Source organism: Callospermophilus lateralis, chromosome 9 (assembly GCF_048772815.1).
Source record: "Callospermophilus lateralis isolate mCalLat2 chromosome 9, mCalLat2.hap1, whole genome shotgun sequence".
In the NCBI taxonomy this organism is placed as follows: domain Eukaryota; kingdom Metazoa; phylum Chordata; class Mammalia; order Rodentia; family Sciuridae; genus Callospermophilus; species Callospermophilus lateralis.
The window spans coordinates 8,928,465-8,947,818 of NC_135313.1; the positions used below are offsets into that span (position 1 = coordinate 8,928,465).

At 41.7% G+C, this 19,354-nt stretch overlaps 1 protein-coding gene across 1 annotated transcript in view; it reads right to left on the reverse strand.

Moving 5' to 3' along the window:
• The window catches only part of Fbxo36 (F-box protein 36), an 82,255-nt gene that overhangs the window by 8,079 nt on the left and 54,822 nt on the right, over positions 1–19,354 (reverse strand). The window contains exon 3 of the mRNA XM_076866421.1: positions 1,350–1,522. Within this exon, the coding sequence (XP_076722536.1) occupies positions 1,350–1,522 (173 nt within the window). The remainder of the gene's footprint in view (positions 1–1,349; positions 1,523–19,354) is intronic.

Sequence of the window (19,354 nt, forward strand, 5' to 3'; positions counted from 1 at the left end):
TTATTTTTTAGTTGTAGTTGGATACAATACCTTTATTTTATTTATTTATTTTATGTGGTGCTGAGGATCGAACCCAGGGACTCGCACGTGCTAGGCCAGTGCTCTATCACTAAGCCACAACCCCAGCCCAATGATTACTCTTAATATTTGTTTCTGGCCCTCTATTTTTAGGGGTTAGATCAAGTTAAAATATACATGCATGCATATGTGTATTTATATATATTTCTATACTCTAAAGAAATTATGTAAGGGGCTGGGGATATAGCTCAGTTGGTAGACTGCTTGCCTCGAATGATAAGGCTCTGGGTTCAATCCCAGCCCCACAAACAAACAAACAAACAAAAACAAATTATGTATTGTAAATAACACAGATTATATAATTTTAAAGGAATTTTAATAATCAAGAAATTGAACTGTGAAAAAATGTCGAATTTTAGGCAAGATTATGGTCAGAATCATCTTGGAAAACGTTGTGTGTTCTTTTGAAAATGGACACTACCCCCATGCTTCACAGCTAAACACCCAGCTCATCAAGTTTCTTCCAATATAAGCAACAGTCTCCGATTCTGATTAACTTAGGCCAAGAAGGGATTTAATGAAAAGTGAGTGTGGCTGTGGGGAGAGGGTCTAGAACTGAAGGAACAGATGAAGCCACAGAACCAAAGATCTTGTCCTGGCTCTGGCTGAAAGTGGCACCAACTGTGTTCTGTTCTAGTGTGAGTACACTCTGTGTAAGGTTTCAAAGTAGCAGGGGTCCCTCTGGGCAGCCTGGGGGAAGGGCACAAGGGGCACTCAGTGGCCATGCAGAACCACCTACTGGGAGACAGGTAAATCAGCAAAGGCTGTGACTCAGGGAATAGGAGCGGATGTGGGGCCGTCACACCTCGCATTTTTCTGCTAAGCCACCATATCTCTGCCTGAGCTCTTGCTTGCCTTGGAATGTCCCCAGTCAACCTGACCACCTGTCAAACTCCTATTTCCAATCAAAATCCAGATAAAGTAACCCACTTGGATGAAGCCAGAAGAGGACATCACTTTGTATTCTGTCACCCTATGTTGTAATGGCCTGTATCTGCATGAACATCTCCTATTAGACTTTAAGTTCCCTCAAGAGTAGAAATAGTGCTTCATCATCTGCTGCTTGTGTGCCTGGGACAAGTTCCATCACAGAGTCAGCATTCAACAAATCATTGTTGTAATAAATGCAAATAGAAGGGCTGGGGCTGAGCTCAGTAAAAGTGCACTTTCCTACAGGTGTGAGTCCCTGGTGTTGAATCTGAAGCTCTATCAAAGAAAAAAGTGTCAGGAGAATGCAGGGAAAATTCTACATAAACACAAAATAATGTTACCTTTGCAAATCTGCGTGATGTTTGAGAAAGCCTGGCAATGTCTTCAAGATCCAGATAAGAAATGATATACAGGAGCAAATCATCTGAGAGCCGTTCGAGGAAATCAAATTTACCTTCACACATATTGAAGACATAGTCTAATATCCTTGCACCAAATATTAAGGCAATTTGAACTGTAAGTCAAAGAAACCAATAAACCAACATGGTTATTATGTGCAATCACCTAAAAACTATAATAATCAGTAAGACACTAGCTTTGGGGCATTTCTTCCCTTGGGAGTGGGTTGCTAGACTGCTGTCATTCCTACTTTCCCCAAGCAGCCTTTGGGACTAATGACTTAAGGGGGGTTTTGTTTGTTTTTTTGTTTGTTTGTTTGTTTTTGTTGTTTTTTGCAAAGCTGGGGATGGATCCCAAGATCTTCAACGTGCTAGGCAAGCGCTTTCCCACTGAGCTACAACCCCAGGCGCATGGCTTGAATTTCTTGAGGCAATTCTTTCTAATTGTTGCTGGACCCAGATGTGGCTACTTGGGCTGGATTGCCAAAGACTTGACAGACAAGGTGCAGAGACGGGAACAGTCTTTAGTGGAAACTAGAAGACCAAGAGCCGGAGGCCCTCGCCACAGAGCCCATCTGCCTCCCCCCTGCAGATACTTAAAGACCCTGTTCTTCCTGCATGTCATCACATGGAGAGGTGGGCCTGTCTTATGCAGGCACAAACATCCTCTGGATGGAGAACTTGGGACTAGGGTTACTCCTGGTCAAAAAAACAGAGGGCGCCCCTTGGGTGTTCTTAAATTCTTACAACTTAATCAACAAGGGTTAGTTTAAATCTTATCACTACTTTAATCGGCACCTTGTTATGTGCAAGCAAACTCAAAGACAAGATGTGACACTACAGATCAAGCTGTGAGGTACAACCTGAGCTAATAGAAAATGGAATGTTAAAGCTCCAATAAAAGAAGTTAAAAAACAGAACAAAAAAAAAAAAAAAAACACTTTTCCCCCTGTTACAGATCTCCATTGTCAATTTATTTCATTGCACAATCTTATGTGGTAAGAGTGAATAGGGACTTTGAATTGTTCAGCTACTTTCTGCTGGATGGGAGCATGATGGGGGCGATAAGGTATGGAACAAATGAACTTGGTCAAAAACTTCTCTAGTTCTCTTTGGTCAGGAGGCAAGCTTTACTTTCTTGTTTCATATTCCCTTCCGTGTTACCTGATATCATAACATTGGCTTTAGGTATGGTATTCTCCATAATTTTGTCCTGAAATTCCCCTGTCTTAATAATGATCTGCCTCCTTGAAACTTGCCAGTATGCATCTCCAATAATGCCCCGGCCCAGGAAAGTGCCCATGATTTGGGTTCCAGCCAGGGTCTACAAGAGGGATGGCCATATTTGGTTCCTCCATCTCTGCCAGATTTTCCTGATGGAGACGACCCACTTCCTCCTGAGCCTTGTAAGTCACCAGTGGCCTTTCCCCTGTGGTTAGGAGACTATTCATTACAGCCTGCACACCTGCCCAGGTTGGGTGTTATGAAGCAAGTGGGCAACAAACAGCCTGTCATCCTCTGTGGGTGGCCCTTGAAAGAAGGGAAGTTATTTTTCAAAATTATTAAGTCTGAGATGGAAAATGGCCCATGAACTCCTAAGAATGCAAATGGTTATCAGGCATTGCATCAGAGGAACTGCCCTGCTCCACTTATAGGTACTAGCCAAATTGGGCGCCCTGTTGGGTCTTGCAAGAGATCATTCCTGACTCTGGCCCAGGTTCAGACTGAGGTGGAAATGAGCTTATTAGGGAGTCGAAGTACAATTTTTTTTGAAGAGGGAGTGGTAGTGGCAATGGCAAAGATGGCATCGCCTCATTATGTTCAGATCCCAACTTGGGAGTTCATTCTGCTTCCTGTCCTTCCTTCATACCATGAGCACTGAATTCCCCTTTTCTCTTCATCATGAAGGTTTAGAAACGCTCAGATACAGGGAATTCATCTGCCTTGCCGCCAGCCTTCTGGATGATGGCATTGTGGGGGAGTAGACACATAGGAGCAATGAGAACACAAGGTTAAGGGGATAATTCTATAAACTGAGCTCCCTGTGCCAACCCTCACATGTTTCTTCTTTTTCTTTTTTCAAAAAAGCAATTTACCTGAAGCCTTGCTTGGATTAAGTTGATAGGACATGTTCCATTCCTCAGGAAACAACCTGTTATCTGCAGGAGAAATGCAGGCCCCAAATACCCTGAAGCAGGTAGACTTTTGTGACCCTTACACAGACCAGATAATTGCCCCTAATCATAAAATCTGTAAGAACAATTAGAACCAGTCAGCATGGGCCAAAGTGACCTGAAGTTGTCATGGCAGTGGAAACTTCAAAGTCTAATGTCATCCTGCTGTCAGTCAAAAGTCAAGAGGTGGACCTGTAGGGGGTGGGCAGGGGTCTGTGGAAGCTTCCCTGGGACTCCTCAAACACTGGAAAGAAAGGGAGGCATGCCTTCCTTCCTTCTAAGAAGACCCACCACTCCCCCTTGAGAGTGTCCCCTTTTCCCTTTCTCCATCCCCTCTAATATAAACTCAAGCCTGCTTACTCCAAATCTGAGCAACATGAAATCTTTCTGGGATGACTGCAAGAACCGAGGTGGGAAAGGACAGCCATGGCGCCGCAGCTCTGGGCAGACCCACACTCTGTAACAATAGAATCATTTAAAGAGCCATTTGTTGGCCACCTTCCCTCAGACCCCAATACATACAGTGGTCAAGCAGCATTGCAGCAATAAAGCATTCTCTTTTTAACCATGGGGGCAAAACAGGAATCAGACCATTTTTCTAATTTTTTTCCTAAGGAGTGGTCAGCAGAAATTATGCTGGTATTACCCATGTCTTCTTCAGGAGTACGAGAGGGAAGGGAGAACAAAAAGATCCCAGCAAGAAAAAGAGGAGAACTGACTTACACCAGTACTAGGCAACAAACATGCGTCTTCTGACATCAAACCCAGACACGAAGTCCAACACCGTCTTGCCCTGCGGCAGTGCCAGAAGCAAAATGCAGCAAATCCCAGATCAGTGAGGTTTCAGAAGCCGAGGGGACCTAATAGGCAGAAAAGTAGTCGGAGCCATGGCACAGGCCTGTAATGCCAGCAAGGAGGCTGAGGCAGAAGGATAGCAAGTTGGAGGACAGCCTCAGCAACTTAGTGAGACTCTGTCTCAAAATAAAAAAATAAGAAGAACTGGGAGTGTGACTCAGTGGTAAAGCCCCTCTGGGTTCATTCCCCAGTACCTCCCCCGCCCAAAGGCAGAAAAGTCCATGAGCTGCCTGTGGACCTCGCTGTCGGGAGGCTTGTCCATTGGGTTTCACCAAATGGAACTGGATTGAAAAAGCTCAAATTGGAAGGACAAGGAGGTTCCTTCTGCAGTGTAGGTCGGAGCGACTCACCCAGTGAGGACACTCTGTTCCCCCAGACACAGATTCAGGGTACCTCCGCCACAGCTGGAAAGAGGAAGGGAACCCCAGGACCAAAAAGGTATCCCAGCAGTTGCAGGGAATCTGATTGATTTTTGTGAGTCCAGAGGGCCATGTGCTGCAGCCAGGTTGTGACCAGGACCTGAATTTAGCTACTAGCACTCGACTGCCATTAACTCTTGGTCAAGAAAGTAGAGGGGCTGAGTGCTATGGCTCACTTAGCAGAATTCTTGGAATTCCTTCCACTTAAGAAGGGTTAGTTCACATCTTATCACCACAGTAATAAGTAATTTATTTATGTGCCATTTATGTGCCCAAGACAAGATGTGGCACTGCAAAAGCAAGACCCATGTAGAGCCTCGTGTCTACACTGCTAACTGTGAGTTACAACCTTCTACTATTGGAAAAGGAACCTCAAAGCACAACTAAAAGGAATAAAGCAAGAAATTTTTCCCATTTTATACAATTGCTGTCCCTGCCCTGAAATCAGAATCTTCTAGGAACACTCATAGTTTAACACAGTGAATTCTGTATCCTTTGATCTCATTGGCACCAAACTCAAGTCTAGACCACTGATTTAACCTGTCCTGCATCAGCCTTGTCCTCACAGCCCTCCCTGGGCAACACCAGAGAGGAAAAACTACTGGTCCATGTGGTTCTTCTATCATGCTGAGATAGGGATTTAGGAAAAAGAGAGAAACACTGAATCTTAAAGGCAACACTCACAAGCCATTGAGATGTAGAAAGCATAGCAGTAAATCTTGAGCAACACACCCTTGGCCCATGCCCTTGTAAAAAATGAGAGAAATATGCAAGGGCAGGGGAAACTGACAGGGAAATTGTGCATCTCCACCCTGGGTCCACTCCAGCTGGGGCCCTGATACAGCCCTTCTATAAATGTTGGACCCCCAGCCCAAGAGAGGGCTGCTTCTCACTCTCAAGACAGCCTGCATTCTCCCTTGAGTGTGTATCTACCTTGCTATGCCTTTGTCTGGCTTGTGCTAAAATTTTTTTCTGTTGTATATGCCAAGAACCCCACTGTTCCTGAGTTGAGACCCCCCTCTTTACTGGGAACTCCTAACCCTAACCCTTCTCTGGAGACATCTGTTCTTCTGTGACATCGCCACTCCTTTTTTTTTTTTTTTTTTTTGAGACAGGGTCTCACTAAGTTTCCCAGGCTGGTCTCAAACTTGCAATCCTCCTGCCTTAACCTTCCAAGTAGCTAGGTATTACATGCTGCACCACGGCTCCAACTCCTGTTTGTTTGCTATATCAGATGTGTTTAGGTAGGCCATTGTATTAGTTGATATTGTTTATGAACTACTTCTTTGGAAACAACTAAAACTGTATAAAAACATTCATCAAAAGTAATAATAAATTCTATGAAATAGCCAGGCACAGTGGCATATGCCTGTAATCCCAGCTGCTAGGGAGGCTAAGGCAGGAGGATCCCAAGTTCAAAGCCAGCCTCAGGAATGGCAAGGCGCCAAGCAACTCAGTGAGACCCTGTCTCTGAATAAAATACAAAATAGGGCTGGGGATGTGACTCAGTGGTTAGGTGCCCCTGAGTTCAATCCCTAGTACCAAATAAAAAAAAATCTATAAAATATCCATCTATTTTTCTCTTTGCCTCTATCAGATGACCCTGTTGTGTAAAGCATGACAAAGGTAAAGAGGAAAGGCATTTAAAACAACTCATAGGGTCTGAGTGTGGTGGTGCAGGCCTGTAATCTCAGCTATTGGGGAGGCCAAGACAGGAGGATCAAGATCAAGACCAGCCTGGGCAACTTAGCAAGACCTTGTCTCAAAATTTAAAATAATAATAATATAAAGGGCTGGGGCAAAAATAAATAAATAAATAACACCACCACAGATGACAGATCCCAGCAGCTGGGGAGGCTGAGGCAGGAGGATCATAAGTTCAAAGCCAGCCTCAGCAACTTTGTAAGGCCCTAAGCAACTCAGAAAGACCCTGTCTCTAAACAAGTTATAAAAAGGGGCTAAGGGATGTGGCTCAGTGGTAAAGTGCCCCTGGGTTCAATCTCTGGTATCAAAAAAAAATAATAATAAGATTTCTTACCCCAGCTCCCTGAATAACTAAAGAAGGTAAATGTTTGGAAGAATAGATGTTCAAATTTGAACAGTGGTTAAATATGGGTGGTGACTCGTTTTCTTCCTTTTGCTTATTTGTCTTTTCTGATCCTCCTCCAATAATTCAGGATTACCAATGTTCTTTTTCGTTTTTTCTTGTACTGGGGATTGAACCCAGGGACATCTTTACCAGGGGGTTGCATCCCCAATAGTCCCTCTTCAACCTGGGACGTTCCTCTGGAGTAGGTGATGGAGCTGCCAAGAGTCCTGGGCTCCTGCAGAAGAGGCAGACCTCTGGGATCCCAGGGGCTGGGCTCTCTGATTCCAGAAAGGCTGGCAGGTGTGGGCTGGCTCACATGAAAGCCCTGATTGTGCTGCTTGGAAGAGCCAGCCATTGGAGTCTCTCTAAAACTGGTTAGTCCAGCTTTCTCAAGGCACTGAGGTTGTTTAAGCTGCTCCTCAATTCCAAGAGCTTCCAATTCAGAGCACTTCTAAAATGCATTGGCTTTCTTGGGGGAAAACGAACCCGTCACAATGCAGCCTTAACCGTAGGCATGGTGGAAAATCCCTGGCCACCAGCAGAACAAGAACAAAAAGCAATGATTTTTTTTTTTTTTTTAATTAGGAAGAAAAAAAGACTATGACATATTGGAGTGTTTTGAACACCTTAAAATGTCGAGGAAACATGCCCAAAGCATGCTCAGAGGTACTTTAGGAAGTCTCTGCCAGTGAAGATGGTAGTGAAGTGTTACATTTACTCTTATCCCTCTGAAGTTTAGGTAACTTTAGTGTATGAAATAAACTGACAATAGACAGATAACAAAAAGAAAGAACATGCAAACTTTTTTACAAGCCTAATAAACACAGGAGTGTAAGATGCTAAGAGGGTCAAGATGGCTGGGCCTGAGAGTATCTCAGTGTTGGAACACCTGGGCTCCTAGACCACAAAAAGAAAGAAAGAAAGAAAGAAAGAAAAGACAATGAGGGTAGGAAATGAATTCATCTGAACAGTAAAACACCTTCTTATGGAGATATGAAGGCGATAATTAAAGCAATGGAGAGTTGATGGAAGCCAAATAGAGCACGGGAGCAAAACCCACCCTGGACAGGACAGGTACACACTGGAATCTGGATTATGAAACAACGGTCTTCCAGGGCAGCGTGGGATGGCTAGACTATCGTTTACATGAACACCGAACGTCCTGCCACCCAACCAATACACTTCTACACACTTGACTTTGACAGAAATATTTCTTGTTGCAAAAGGCAGAAGTCACTTAACTATCCTCAGTGGGGGAAATGAATAAACTGTGGCTTCTTGTACAATAAATCCTATAATCCAAGCCACTGAAATGAAAGAACTGGGTCTGAGTAGCACAGCAGAAATACAAGAGAGGCAGGAGACAAACAGAAGGTCATGGAGACGGTACCTTTAATCTGAGGCCTTGTGCAAAGCTCCTCAGGTCTTTCTCCCCCAGCCAGTTTTCTCTCCCAGGCCTGCCTCCAAATCTCTGGGAAATCCACAAATCGTCATTCACAATCTTAAAGTTACTGGAAATTCATTTATGAAAATTGCCTTAGCCAGGAAGATTGCAAGTTTGACACCAGCCTGGGCAACGTAGTGAAACCTGGTCCCAAAATTTAAAATATTTTTAAAAAGAGCTGGGGATGAGCTCACTGGTAAAGTGCCTCCGGGTTTACACCCCAGTATCACACGCACACATACAGAATTGCCCTTTGCACCCTCAATTAGCCATCACTACACATAATTTTAGAAAAGCTTAAGCAGAGGCAGATCAAAGTCGATGATTTAGGGTGCTTCCCAATGGTTCTATGGGTCAGATAATGGAGAAGGAAACAACCTAAGGATCCGGAGATTTGACAGACCACCAGAAAGCATGCCGTGATCATCAATGTCATCCCCACATACCTTCCCACCAAATTCCTTTATTTGTTTCTGCAAATTTTATTGGTACATTATGGTCATACATAATAGTGAGATTCCTTATGCCATGTTCATATAAGCACTTAGCATTATTTGACCAATCTCATCCCCCAAATCACTCCTCATGCCCTTCCCACTCTTCCCACCTCTCCCCCACTCCTTTGCCAGTTCTCCTGTGTCCCTTCTAGTATTATTTTTAAATTAGTGCATTTTAATCATTTATGTAAGTGATTCATTATGGTATATTTGTATAAAGTATCTTTTAAAAGAAGAGCCTGAGGCCGGGCACAGTGACCTGTAAATCCCAGCAACTTGGAAGGCTGAGGCAGGAGGATCACAAGTTCAAAGCCAGCCTCAGCAACCTAGCGGGACCCTAAGGAACTTAGCAATATCCTGTCTCAAAATAAAAAATAAAAAGGGTTGGGGATGTGGCTTAGTGGTTAAGTGCCCCTGGGTTCAATCCCTGGTGCCAAGAAAGCAATAATAAAAATAAAATAAATAAATAGAAGTGGTCAACAAATATATGAAATATGTTGAACATCCTGGCATTAGGGAAATGCAAATCAAAACTGCACTAAGATTTCTGCTTGCTCCTGTCAGAATGGCAGCCATTAAGAATGTAAACAAAACATTGGGTACAATGGCTCACACTGTAATCCAAGTGACTCGAGCTTAAGGCAGAAGGATTGGAAGTTCAAGGCAATGTAATGATGCCCTAAGCAACTTACTGAGACCCTGTTTAAAAATTAAAATTAAAAAAAAAGGGCTGGGGATGTGGCTCAAGCAGTAGCGCATTTGCCTGGCATGTGTGCGGCCGGGGTTCGATCCTCAGCACCACATACAAACAAAGATGTTGTGTCCGCCGAAAACTGAAAAAAAATAAATATAAAAAATTCTCTCTCTCTCTTTAAAAAAAAATTTAAAATAAAATAAAAAAAATTTTTAAAAAATGGCTGGGGATGTGGCTCTGTGGTAAAATGCACCTGGGTTCAATGTCCAGTACCAAAATAAATAAATAAATAAATATAATAATAATAATAAATGCTGAAGAGGATGTAGAGAAAAAGAATCCTTTTGCACTGTTGATGGGACTGTAAATTAAAAGTATAACTACTATGGAAATCAATATGTCGATTCCTTAAAAGTCTAACAACGAACCCACCATATGACCAGCTATACCACCCCTCAGTATTTATCCTGAAGAATTAAAGTCAGCATACTGTAATGATACATGCCTATCTATGCTGAGAGCAGCACAATCCACAATATCCAAATTATGGAACCAGCCTAAGTGTCCATCAATGGGTGAATAAAGAAAATGTGGGTATATATACACAATAGTATTTTATTCAACTGGAAAGAATGATGGAATTGTGTCATTTGCAGAAAAATAAAAGGAACTTGAGAACATTAAGTTGAGTGAGACGAGCCAAACTAAGAAAGTCAAGGGTTGTATGTAGTTTTCTCTCATATATAGAAGCTAGAGAGGAAAAAGGAAAAGAAAGATGGTGCTAGGGGGATCTCCTGAAAATTGAAGGAAGATCAGTGGAGTAGAAGGAAGGAGCCAGGGGACGGGAGGAGGAAGCTAAAGGGAAATACTGGGGATTCATACTGGCTAAATCATTTTTATGCCAGGTGCAGCTACAAATACGGAACAATGGGTCCCCAGCCATTTCCTTGGATCTTTAAAGTTCTCAGAAAAAAAGATTAAAATTTCAGAGACAAATGGACAAAGAATACAAACAGGCAAATTACAGAAGGAATAGAAATGGCAATTAAACATGACAGGATGTTGAGCTTGCTGGTTATCCATAACAATGCTAATTAAACATGATGCTATTTTTACCATCTGACTGGAAAAGATTAAAAAGAATAGCAATACTTGGGGCTGGGGATGTGGCTCAAGCGGTAGCACGCTCCCCTGGCATGCGTGCAGCCCGGGTTCGATCCTCAGCACCACATACAGACAAGATGTTGTGTCCGCCAAATGGTAAAAAATAAATATTAAAATTATAAAAAAAAAAAAGAATAGCAATACCTAATTAACAATGGCAAAGGTCTAAGAAAACACCTATGTCCTCCTATTGCACAAAATATAATGCAGTCTTCTGGGAGGACAATTGTGAAGATATCAAGTGTCTGGCATTATGTAAGTTTTAAATTATTCAAAATTGAAATATTGTGACATCAAAATATTAATGAACCTCATACTTAGGCAGTAATGTTGAAATAATGTAAGTTGCTTAATTTAAAATTCTTTCAAAAATAGCATGAAGCTGACATAATTATAAAGGTCAAATGCACTGTAGAAGGCAAATGTGCCACATCCCACAGCAGTGCCATGGAGCTGGTTAACAGAAACACACCCTTCATCAAGTCAGACTTGAAATATGCAAGGTCTTCAGGAGTTCACCCTCAGATAAAATCCACCAAGACATATAATGTATGGAGCTTTGGATTTAGCCACTCCACACATAGGAATCTACGTGATTTAATTAAGTGTGCAGATACACAGGGCACAGAGTGCACCTAAAGGCTTCCGTATGGACAGCAAAACTAAAAGACCATCTGAAAATAATTATCAAATGAGGATTGCATATTTGTACAGTAGAATACCATACATTCTTAGAAAAGAATGGGCTACTTGTTCATGTACAATAACAACAAAGTGTAAAAACAACTTAATGAAATATAAAATATATTTTTATAAACATATACACACAATCCAAACAGAAAGAATTCAAATGCAAATGAAACTGCTTATAATGGATCTCTCTAGTGAAAGGATCTGTAAGGGAGAATCTTCACTTTAAGATTTTTAACAACTGTTATAGCTAGAATGAACTGAGTACTTACTATATTCCAGGCAGATTCTAAGCACTTCATTTAATCCTTATAAATACCCTATAAAGTAGATACTGTCATTATTTTCATTATCAATAGTTGAGAAAACAGAGACTTAAAAAGATTAAATAATTTGCCTAAGGTCACATATTCAGTGGGTTTTAATCAAGGTAGTTTATATTAAGCAACATTCTTAATCACCATGCCAACAGTTCTATATACTTTGTAGTATATGAATGACTTTTTTTTTTTCTTTCAGTACTGGATATTGAACCTAGGGGTGCTCTATCAGTGAGCTATATCCCCAAGCCTTTTAATATTTATTTTGAGACAGAATCTTACTAAGTTGCCAAAGCTAGTCTCAAACTTGTGATTCCCCCTGCCTCAGCCTCCAGAGTTGCTGGAATTATAGATGTGTGCCTTCGCACCTGGCTAATAGGGGTTACTTTATACCTATCTGTACAGAAACATGTCTATTCCATAATTTAAAGCATGTCTGGCCTGATTTTTATTCAATCAGAAATGGACAGTCTTTCCACAACATGGTTCTTTTGTAGCCAGTGAGTTTTATAAACTCTTGCTATAGGAATTCATGATATTGTACACATAATAATGATATTGGAAGCAATCAATCCAGACCTTTATCTGATAAGTCAGTTTATCATTGCTGTGACAAAATACCTGAGAAAACCTTAAAGGAGAAAATATTTATTTTGGCTCATACTTTCAGAGGTTTCAGTCCATGGTCAGCTGGCTGCATTATTTCTGGGCCTGTGATGTGGCAGTACCTTATGGTGGAAGAGCATGTTCATCTTATGGTAGCCAAGAAGCAGAGAGGGAGATAAGGGGGCTAGAGAAAAGATAAAATTCCCAAGGGCACAACCACAAAGACATACCACCTCCAAGTAGGTCTACTTCCTACATTTTCCATAACCTATCAACAATCCGTTGGCTAGTATTCCATCAATGGATTAATCCATTGAGGAGGTTGGAGTCCTTATGATCCAATCACTTCCCCAAAAGCCCCACCTCTAAACATTGCTGCACTGGGGACCAAGCTTTCATCACATAAGCCTTTGAGGGACATTACAGATTCAAACTATAACATGGCCCCTGTTACGGTCTGGAGTTGAAGTGTCCTCCAAAAGCTCATATATGAGACAATGAAAAAGGTTAGAGCAGCAATGCTTGGGTTATGAGAGTCTTAACCGAATCAGTGAATTAATCCCCTGATGGTATTAACTGAGTGGTAATTACAGGTGGGGAGGGTGCTGCTGGAGAAAGTGGGTCACTGGGGAGGTGCCTTTGGGATGTATGTTTTGGATCTGGTGAGTAGAGTCTGTCTGTCTGCTTCCTGAACATCATGTGTACTGCTTCCTTCTGCCCTACTCTTCCACCATGGTGTTGAGCTTCCCCTAAAGTCCAGAGGAACACAACCAGCCGCCAATGGACCTCTGAAACTGTCAGCGTGCCAATAAACTTTTCCCCCTCTACAATTGTTCTAGTCAGATAGTTTAGTCACACCACTGAAAAAGCTGACTAAAACAGCCCACAAAGGCTCATATTTATCTCATTATGTAAAACACACTCAGTCAATCTCCCTGAGTCCCAATAATCCTAACATTCCAGCACTGCTCAAAAGTCCAAGTCTAGCCGGGCATGGTGGCACCTGCCTGTAATCCCAGCAGCTCGGGAGGCTGAGGCAGGAAGATAGCGAGTTCAAAGCCAGCCTCAGCAAATTGAGGCACTAAGTACCTCAGTGAAACGCTGTCTCTAAATAAAACGCAAAATAGGGCTGGGGATGTGGCTCAGTGGCCGAGTGCCCCTCCCCACCAAAACAGAAAAGTCCAAGTTTAAAGTCTCCTCTGAAACTGGAGGCAATTCTCAGCTGTGAGCCTCTGTAAAACTCACAAGGTGAGTTACCTGTTTCCAGCATACAATGGTGGGATAGGCACAGGGTAAACATTCCACCCTGACACACACTGCAAAAAAATGGGAATGGGCACAGAAAGGAGAGATGGGCCCAAACCAGACCAAAGAGTAAATCCTGTAGCTCCAAGCCCAGCATCCAGGGCATATGGTAGGAAGATGTGGGCTGCCCTGCCTGTGTGGCCGGGCTACTTGCAGGCCACAGACCCCTCTCCAGTCCTGGCTCTACCTGTTGCCTGTAGCTGTCCTCAGCAGATGTTCCACATTCCTGGCGGCTCTCACTTTCTGGGTTCACCATGCAGCTGCAGCTTCACTCCCAGAGCTCCACATATTGCCTTCTTAGGACTGACTGCAAGGCTCCACCCTGACACACATTGCTCCGCCTCCCAGGTCTTCGTTTGAAATCTCAGTGGAAGGCAAGTGTGGTGGCTCCCAGCACCTCGAGAGGCTGAGGCAGAAGGATCACAAGTTCCAGGACAGTCTCGGCAACTCAGAGAAACCCTTAGTAACTTAGCAAGATACTGTCAAAAATTAAAAAAAAAAAAAAAAAAAAAGATGGGGAGCTCAGCACCCTGGGCTCAGTCTCCAGTACGGAGAAGGAGAGCTGTGCCTCTTCGTGGAAGCCTCCAGGAGCGGCAACTCTTGCATTCTTTGTGCCTGCAAAACCAGTGGATGATGTCAAAGTAGCCTTCTTGGGCCATGGCTGCCACAGTGTCTGAGTGCCTGGGCAGCTGAACACAGTGCAGGAATCCTGAAGAAGTAAACTCATAGGTGGCCCTGGAGTTGTCTTTTTGAGACAAAGTCTTTCAAATGAGTTTACATTTTAAATCCTAAAGACTTTGATGAATCCACTGGTTAGGTACAGTTTCAGTAATCTAATCATTTCATCTCCTGAATTAACATAGGAGCTTTAGGGGACCACCTCATACCCAAAGAATAACTGATAACTGAGAGTACAGGTGTGTGCTGATGTGCCCAGCCTTGCTTCTTTTTAGTTGCACTGATTTCTTCAGCAACTATCTCTTCCTTAGACTTAACTTTAAACATACTCCTTTTGTGACCAAACTGCAAGTTTTTCAAATCTTTTTTTTTTTTTCTGAAACTTTAATCCAGGGGCACTTTAACACTGAGCTAAATCCCCAGAATTTTCTAGTTTTTATTTTGAGACAAGGTTTCACTAAGTTGCTGAGGGTCTTGCTAAATTGCTGAGACTGGCTTTGAACTTGGAATCCTTCTGCCTCAGTCTTCTGAGTTGCTGAGACTGCAGGCATGTGCTTGAAAAACCAGCCTCTATCTCAGAGCAAAACCTGTCCAAGGAAGGGACATGCCTTTGTCCTTGGAAAAACCCACAGAGCACTCCTAGGCACATTCCCACCCTGCTAAGTTGTTTATCTACAAATAACAGGAGAGATCTGCTGCACCAGGTGTCCCTGACTCAGTCAGGCTAGGTGGGGATCCATAGCAGCCCCCTAGCAGCCACCAATCAGCATGATACAGGAAATACCTGGGATGCCAGATAACCCTCCCAGTAGTTTATGGTGGTTGATAACAAGTTGGGAAACCATGTAGTTCAGCACGTACACCCCTCTTGGCTTAAACCAATCAGTTCAAATGAATACCCCTTTTGTACTGACCAATCACCCCTACCCAACTTGTTCCCGCCAGTGAATGTGCTAATCATGTTTTAGAGTTGTTATTTGATTTTCCCACGGTGTGTGATGATTTGCTATGATGTATGTGAAGTCCCTGCTCTCTCCAAAGAATGTATAAAACTGCTGCAAACCCTGGGCTCGGGGCCTCTCAGCATCACCAGTTGCTGTGTGTGCCGCGGAGGATGAGCTAGCTCGCAATGAACACCTCTTTGCTGCTTACATTGATCTTGGGTCTCTGGTGGTCTTTGGGGGTCCCGAATTTGAGCATAACATGCTGCTGTATCCAGCTAAGTTTTTCAAATATTTCTGATCTGCTGGGGATGTGGCTCAGTGGCCAAGTGCCCCTGATTTTTTTTTTTTTTTATCTTTGTTCTCACAGTAAACCTGGCTAAAAGCAACTAGCAATATCCATGTTACTACCTGAATGCTGTGCTGCCTTGAAATGTCCTCTACCAGATTAGTCTGTCACCTTTAAACTTAGCTTTGAACAAAGTCTCAGGAAATGGATAATATGTAGACCAGTTCTTTGTCAAAATGTAACATGAATGGTTTCTAGTCTGATTCTTTTTAAAGTCCTAATTCTCATTTGAAGTCTCATGAGCACAGTCTTTACTGTCTGCATTCCTATCAGCATTCTGGTCTTCCAAAATCACTCCAGAATCATCTATTAAGCTCTTCTTACAACATTTTAGGGCTTCTATTACTGCATCTCTAAACCTTTCCAAACTCCCCCCACAAATCAGTTCTGAAGACTTTTTACATCACATGGTCAGGCAAAGTCACAACAGCCTTACTTCTTGGTACCAATTTTCTATGTTAGTCAGCTTTCCATTTCTGTGAAAAAACACTTGAGAAAATCAACTTCAAGGAGGAAGGATTTGTTTTGGCTCATGGTTTCAAATATTTCAGTCCATGTCAGCTGGCTCCTGTTTCTGGGCCTATGGTGAGCAGTACATCTTGGCAGAAAGGTGTGGCAGGGGAAGGTGTCTCACCTCTTAGCAAACAGAAAACAGAGGAGAGACATAAACCCTTCCAGAGCATGACTCCCAGTGACCTAATTCTTCCAGTTAGACCCCATCCTACATGGTTTACCACCTTCTAATAGTCTATTCCATTATGATACTGAATTGGTACATGGTGATACACAATCCCAGCAACTCAAGAGGCTGAAGCAGGAGAATCACAAGTTCAAGGCCAGCCTCAGCAATTTAGTGAGATCCTCAGCAACTTAGCAAGACCTTGTCTCAAAATAATAAAAAACCAAGTAAATAACAAGGATTTGGGAATGTAGTTAAGTGGTAAAACACCCCTGGGTGCAATCCTCAGTATCAAATTTTTATTTCAAGACACTATTTCAAAATAAAAATTTAAGCTGAGCATGATGGTACACATCTGTAACCCCAGTGACTCAGGAGGCTGAGGCAGGAAGATTGCAAGTTCAAAGCTAGTCTTAGCAATTTAGTGGGGCCCTAGTCAACTCAGTAAGACCCTGTCTCAAAATTTAAAAAAATAAATTAAATAAAAAGGGTTGGGATGTGACTCAGAGATTAAGTGTTCCTGAGTTCAATCCCCGATATCAAATTAATTAATTAATTTAAAAATTTAAAAAGGACTGGGGATTTAGTCCAGAGGTAAAGTGCTTGCCTAACATGTGTGAGGTTCTGGGTTCTACTCCTATTACTACTACTAGATCATCATCATCATCATCATCACCATCACAATCGACTACTATACTTGACTTTTTGACTTTCCATGCTTAATCTTGGTGACGTCAATATTTCCCTATAAGACCTTGAAAAATCACATCTGTTCTAAATCTCATTATCTCATTATCTTACAGAGATATTATAACAATGAGAACATTCAAACAATATTAATATCAAATATATTTGATATTAATACCATTGCTAACTATGACTAATAAGAATTTCTAAAGTGACTTCTAGTTTTAGAATTTTAGTATTAAGGAAAAATTATTAGAGTTTAGTTGAAAAGAGTTCCTTTAGAGACACACAATGAGCCAAGCACAGTGGCACATGCCTGTAATCCCAGTAACTCAAGGTTGAAGCAGGAGTATCCTAAGTTTACAGCCAGCTTTAGCAATTTAATGAGACTGTCAGCAACTTAGCGAGATCCTGTCTCAAACTTTAAAAACATAATCAGAGGCCTGGAGATGTAGCTCAGTGGTAAAGTGCCCCCAGGTTTGATCCCTAGCACAATAGATAGATAAATAGATAGTTATATATAAATAAAAAAATAGAAACATATACTGAAGCAGCTTAAGAGGAAATGATGTAACAACTGGGATTTGCTTCAAAACAATCCAGGGCTCATTCACAGCTTATTTGGTCACGTGTTGTGCGTTGTTTAGACTGGGTTACAGGTACTTGAAAGCCTTGAAAGAAAAAATTCTGTTTGAAACTTTCAAACTGAGGGAGGTTAAAATAATTGGGAGGCCATTAGGCTAAGATAGCTCCAGTGCCCTGAATTCATACCTAAGCAAACTGAAACCCAACTGGGAATGAAGGGTCACAGCCCAGGAAAACAAAATGTGAGGTCAACCAATCAGAAACTGCCAGCTAATGTCTAACTGGAGAATTTACAAATCAGAAACCACCAACTAACCTCTAACTGGGACTTTCCACTTAAACTAGTAAAATATTTTCCATATTTTACCTCTATGAACACCTTATAAAAGTTTTCCCTTTCTGCCCTCTTGGTTGGGCCCAAACTGCTTGTGGTTTGGCACCACCCAATTCATGGATTTCTGTCTACTCAAATAAACTTGATAAAATTTTAACATGTGCTTACATTTATCTTTTATAGGAGGAAAAAAAGGAAAAGGGAAATTGGAAAGAAATTTCTATTACTTACTCTAATGTTCTACTCAATTAGAACTACTTCTCCAGATAATCTTGATAGTAAAAGAAACAGAGGGCTGGGGTGGAGCTCAGTGGTACAGCACTTACCCAGCATGCTTGAGGTCAGAAAGGAAAAAAATAAATAAATAAATGGGAATTTCATTTTATTCATTTTTTAAAATCTCTACTTTCTTAGAAAGAGATTTTATTTTTTTATTTTTATTTTTTTGTTTGTTTGTTTTTGTTTGTCTCTTTTTCTGTCTGAGACTACGGCTCTCCTTGGCCCCAATGGCCCTACACTTATAGACTTAGTTACTCAGCACACAGATGCAAGCCAAAGGGCCAACCTGGCAAAAAAAAAAAAAAAAAGCAGAAATGTATCAATGAAAACAGACTTTCTCTCTATGGTTGCAAGGACTCAAGGCTCCTCTGAATATTTTTCAGGCTATTTGGTCATCATTAGAGTTAAGTGTAAATTTTGGTATAACTTCAAATTGTCTTAGTCAATATAGATTTCCATAATAGATTACCATAACCTGGATGGCTTATAAACAACAGAAATGTATTTCTCATAGTTCTGGAGTCTGAAAACTCTAAGATGAAGATGCCAACAGATTGGTGTCTAGTGAGAGATGCTGGTTCATAGATGGCAGCTTCTGGCTGTGTCCTCACATAGAGGAAGGATCAAGGTCAATCACGAGAGCTTCACCCTCATGACCTAAGTAACCACCTCCAAATACCATCACATTGGATGAATGGGGGGCAGGGGGACATAAATATCAGTCTATAGTACTAATCATCAATACCATAGATTAAGCGGTAACAGGCCCGCCTGCCATGCGCGGGGCGCTGGGTTAGAAACAGATTTTAAATGACCAGCAAGAGTTCAAGAGTTTGATAATGACCAGCAAGAGTTCAAGAATTTGATAATTTCATTAAGTTTTCAAACAACCGTGTAATATAATTTTAACTAAAGACCATTCTACATTCTATTTAATTAATTTATTTTATTTTATTTTAATTTATTTTTCTGATATGTGAAATTGAACCCAGGGGTGCTTTACCACTATACTATATCCCCCGTGCTTTTTATTTTTTATTTTGAGAGAGGGTGTTGCTAAATTGCTGAGGCTGGCCTCAAATTTACAATCCTCCTGCCTCAGCCTCCTGAATCACTGGCATTACAAGTATGTACTGTTATATTGCTATACATGTATGTG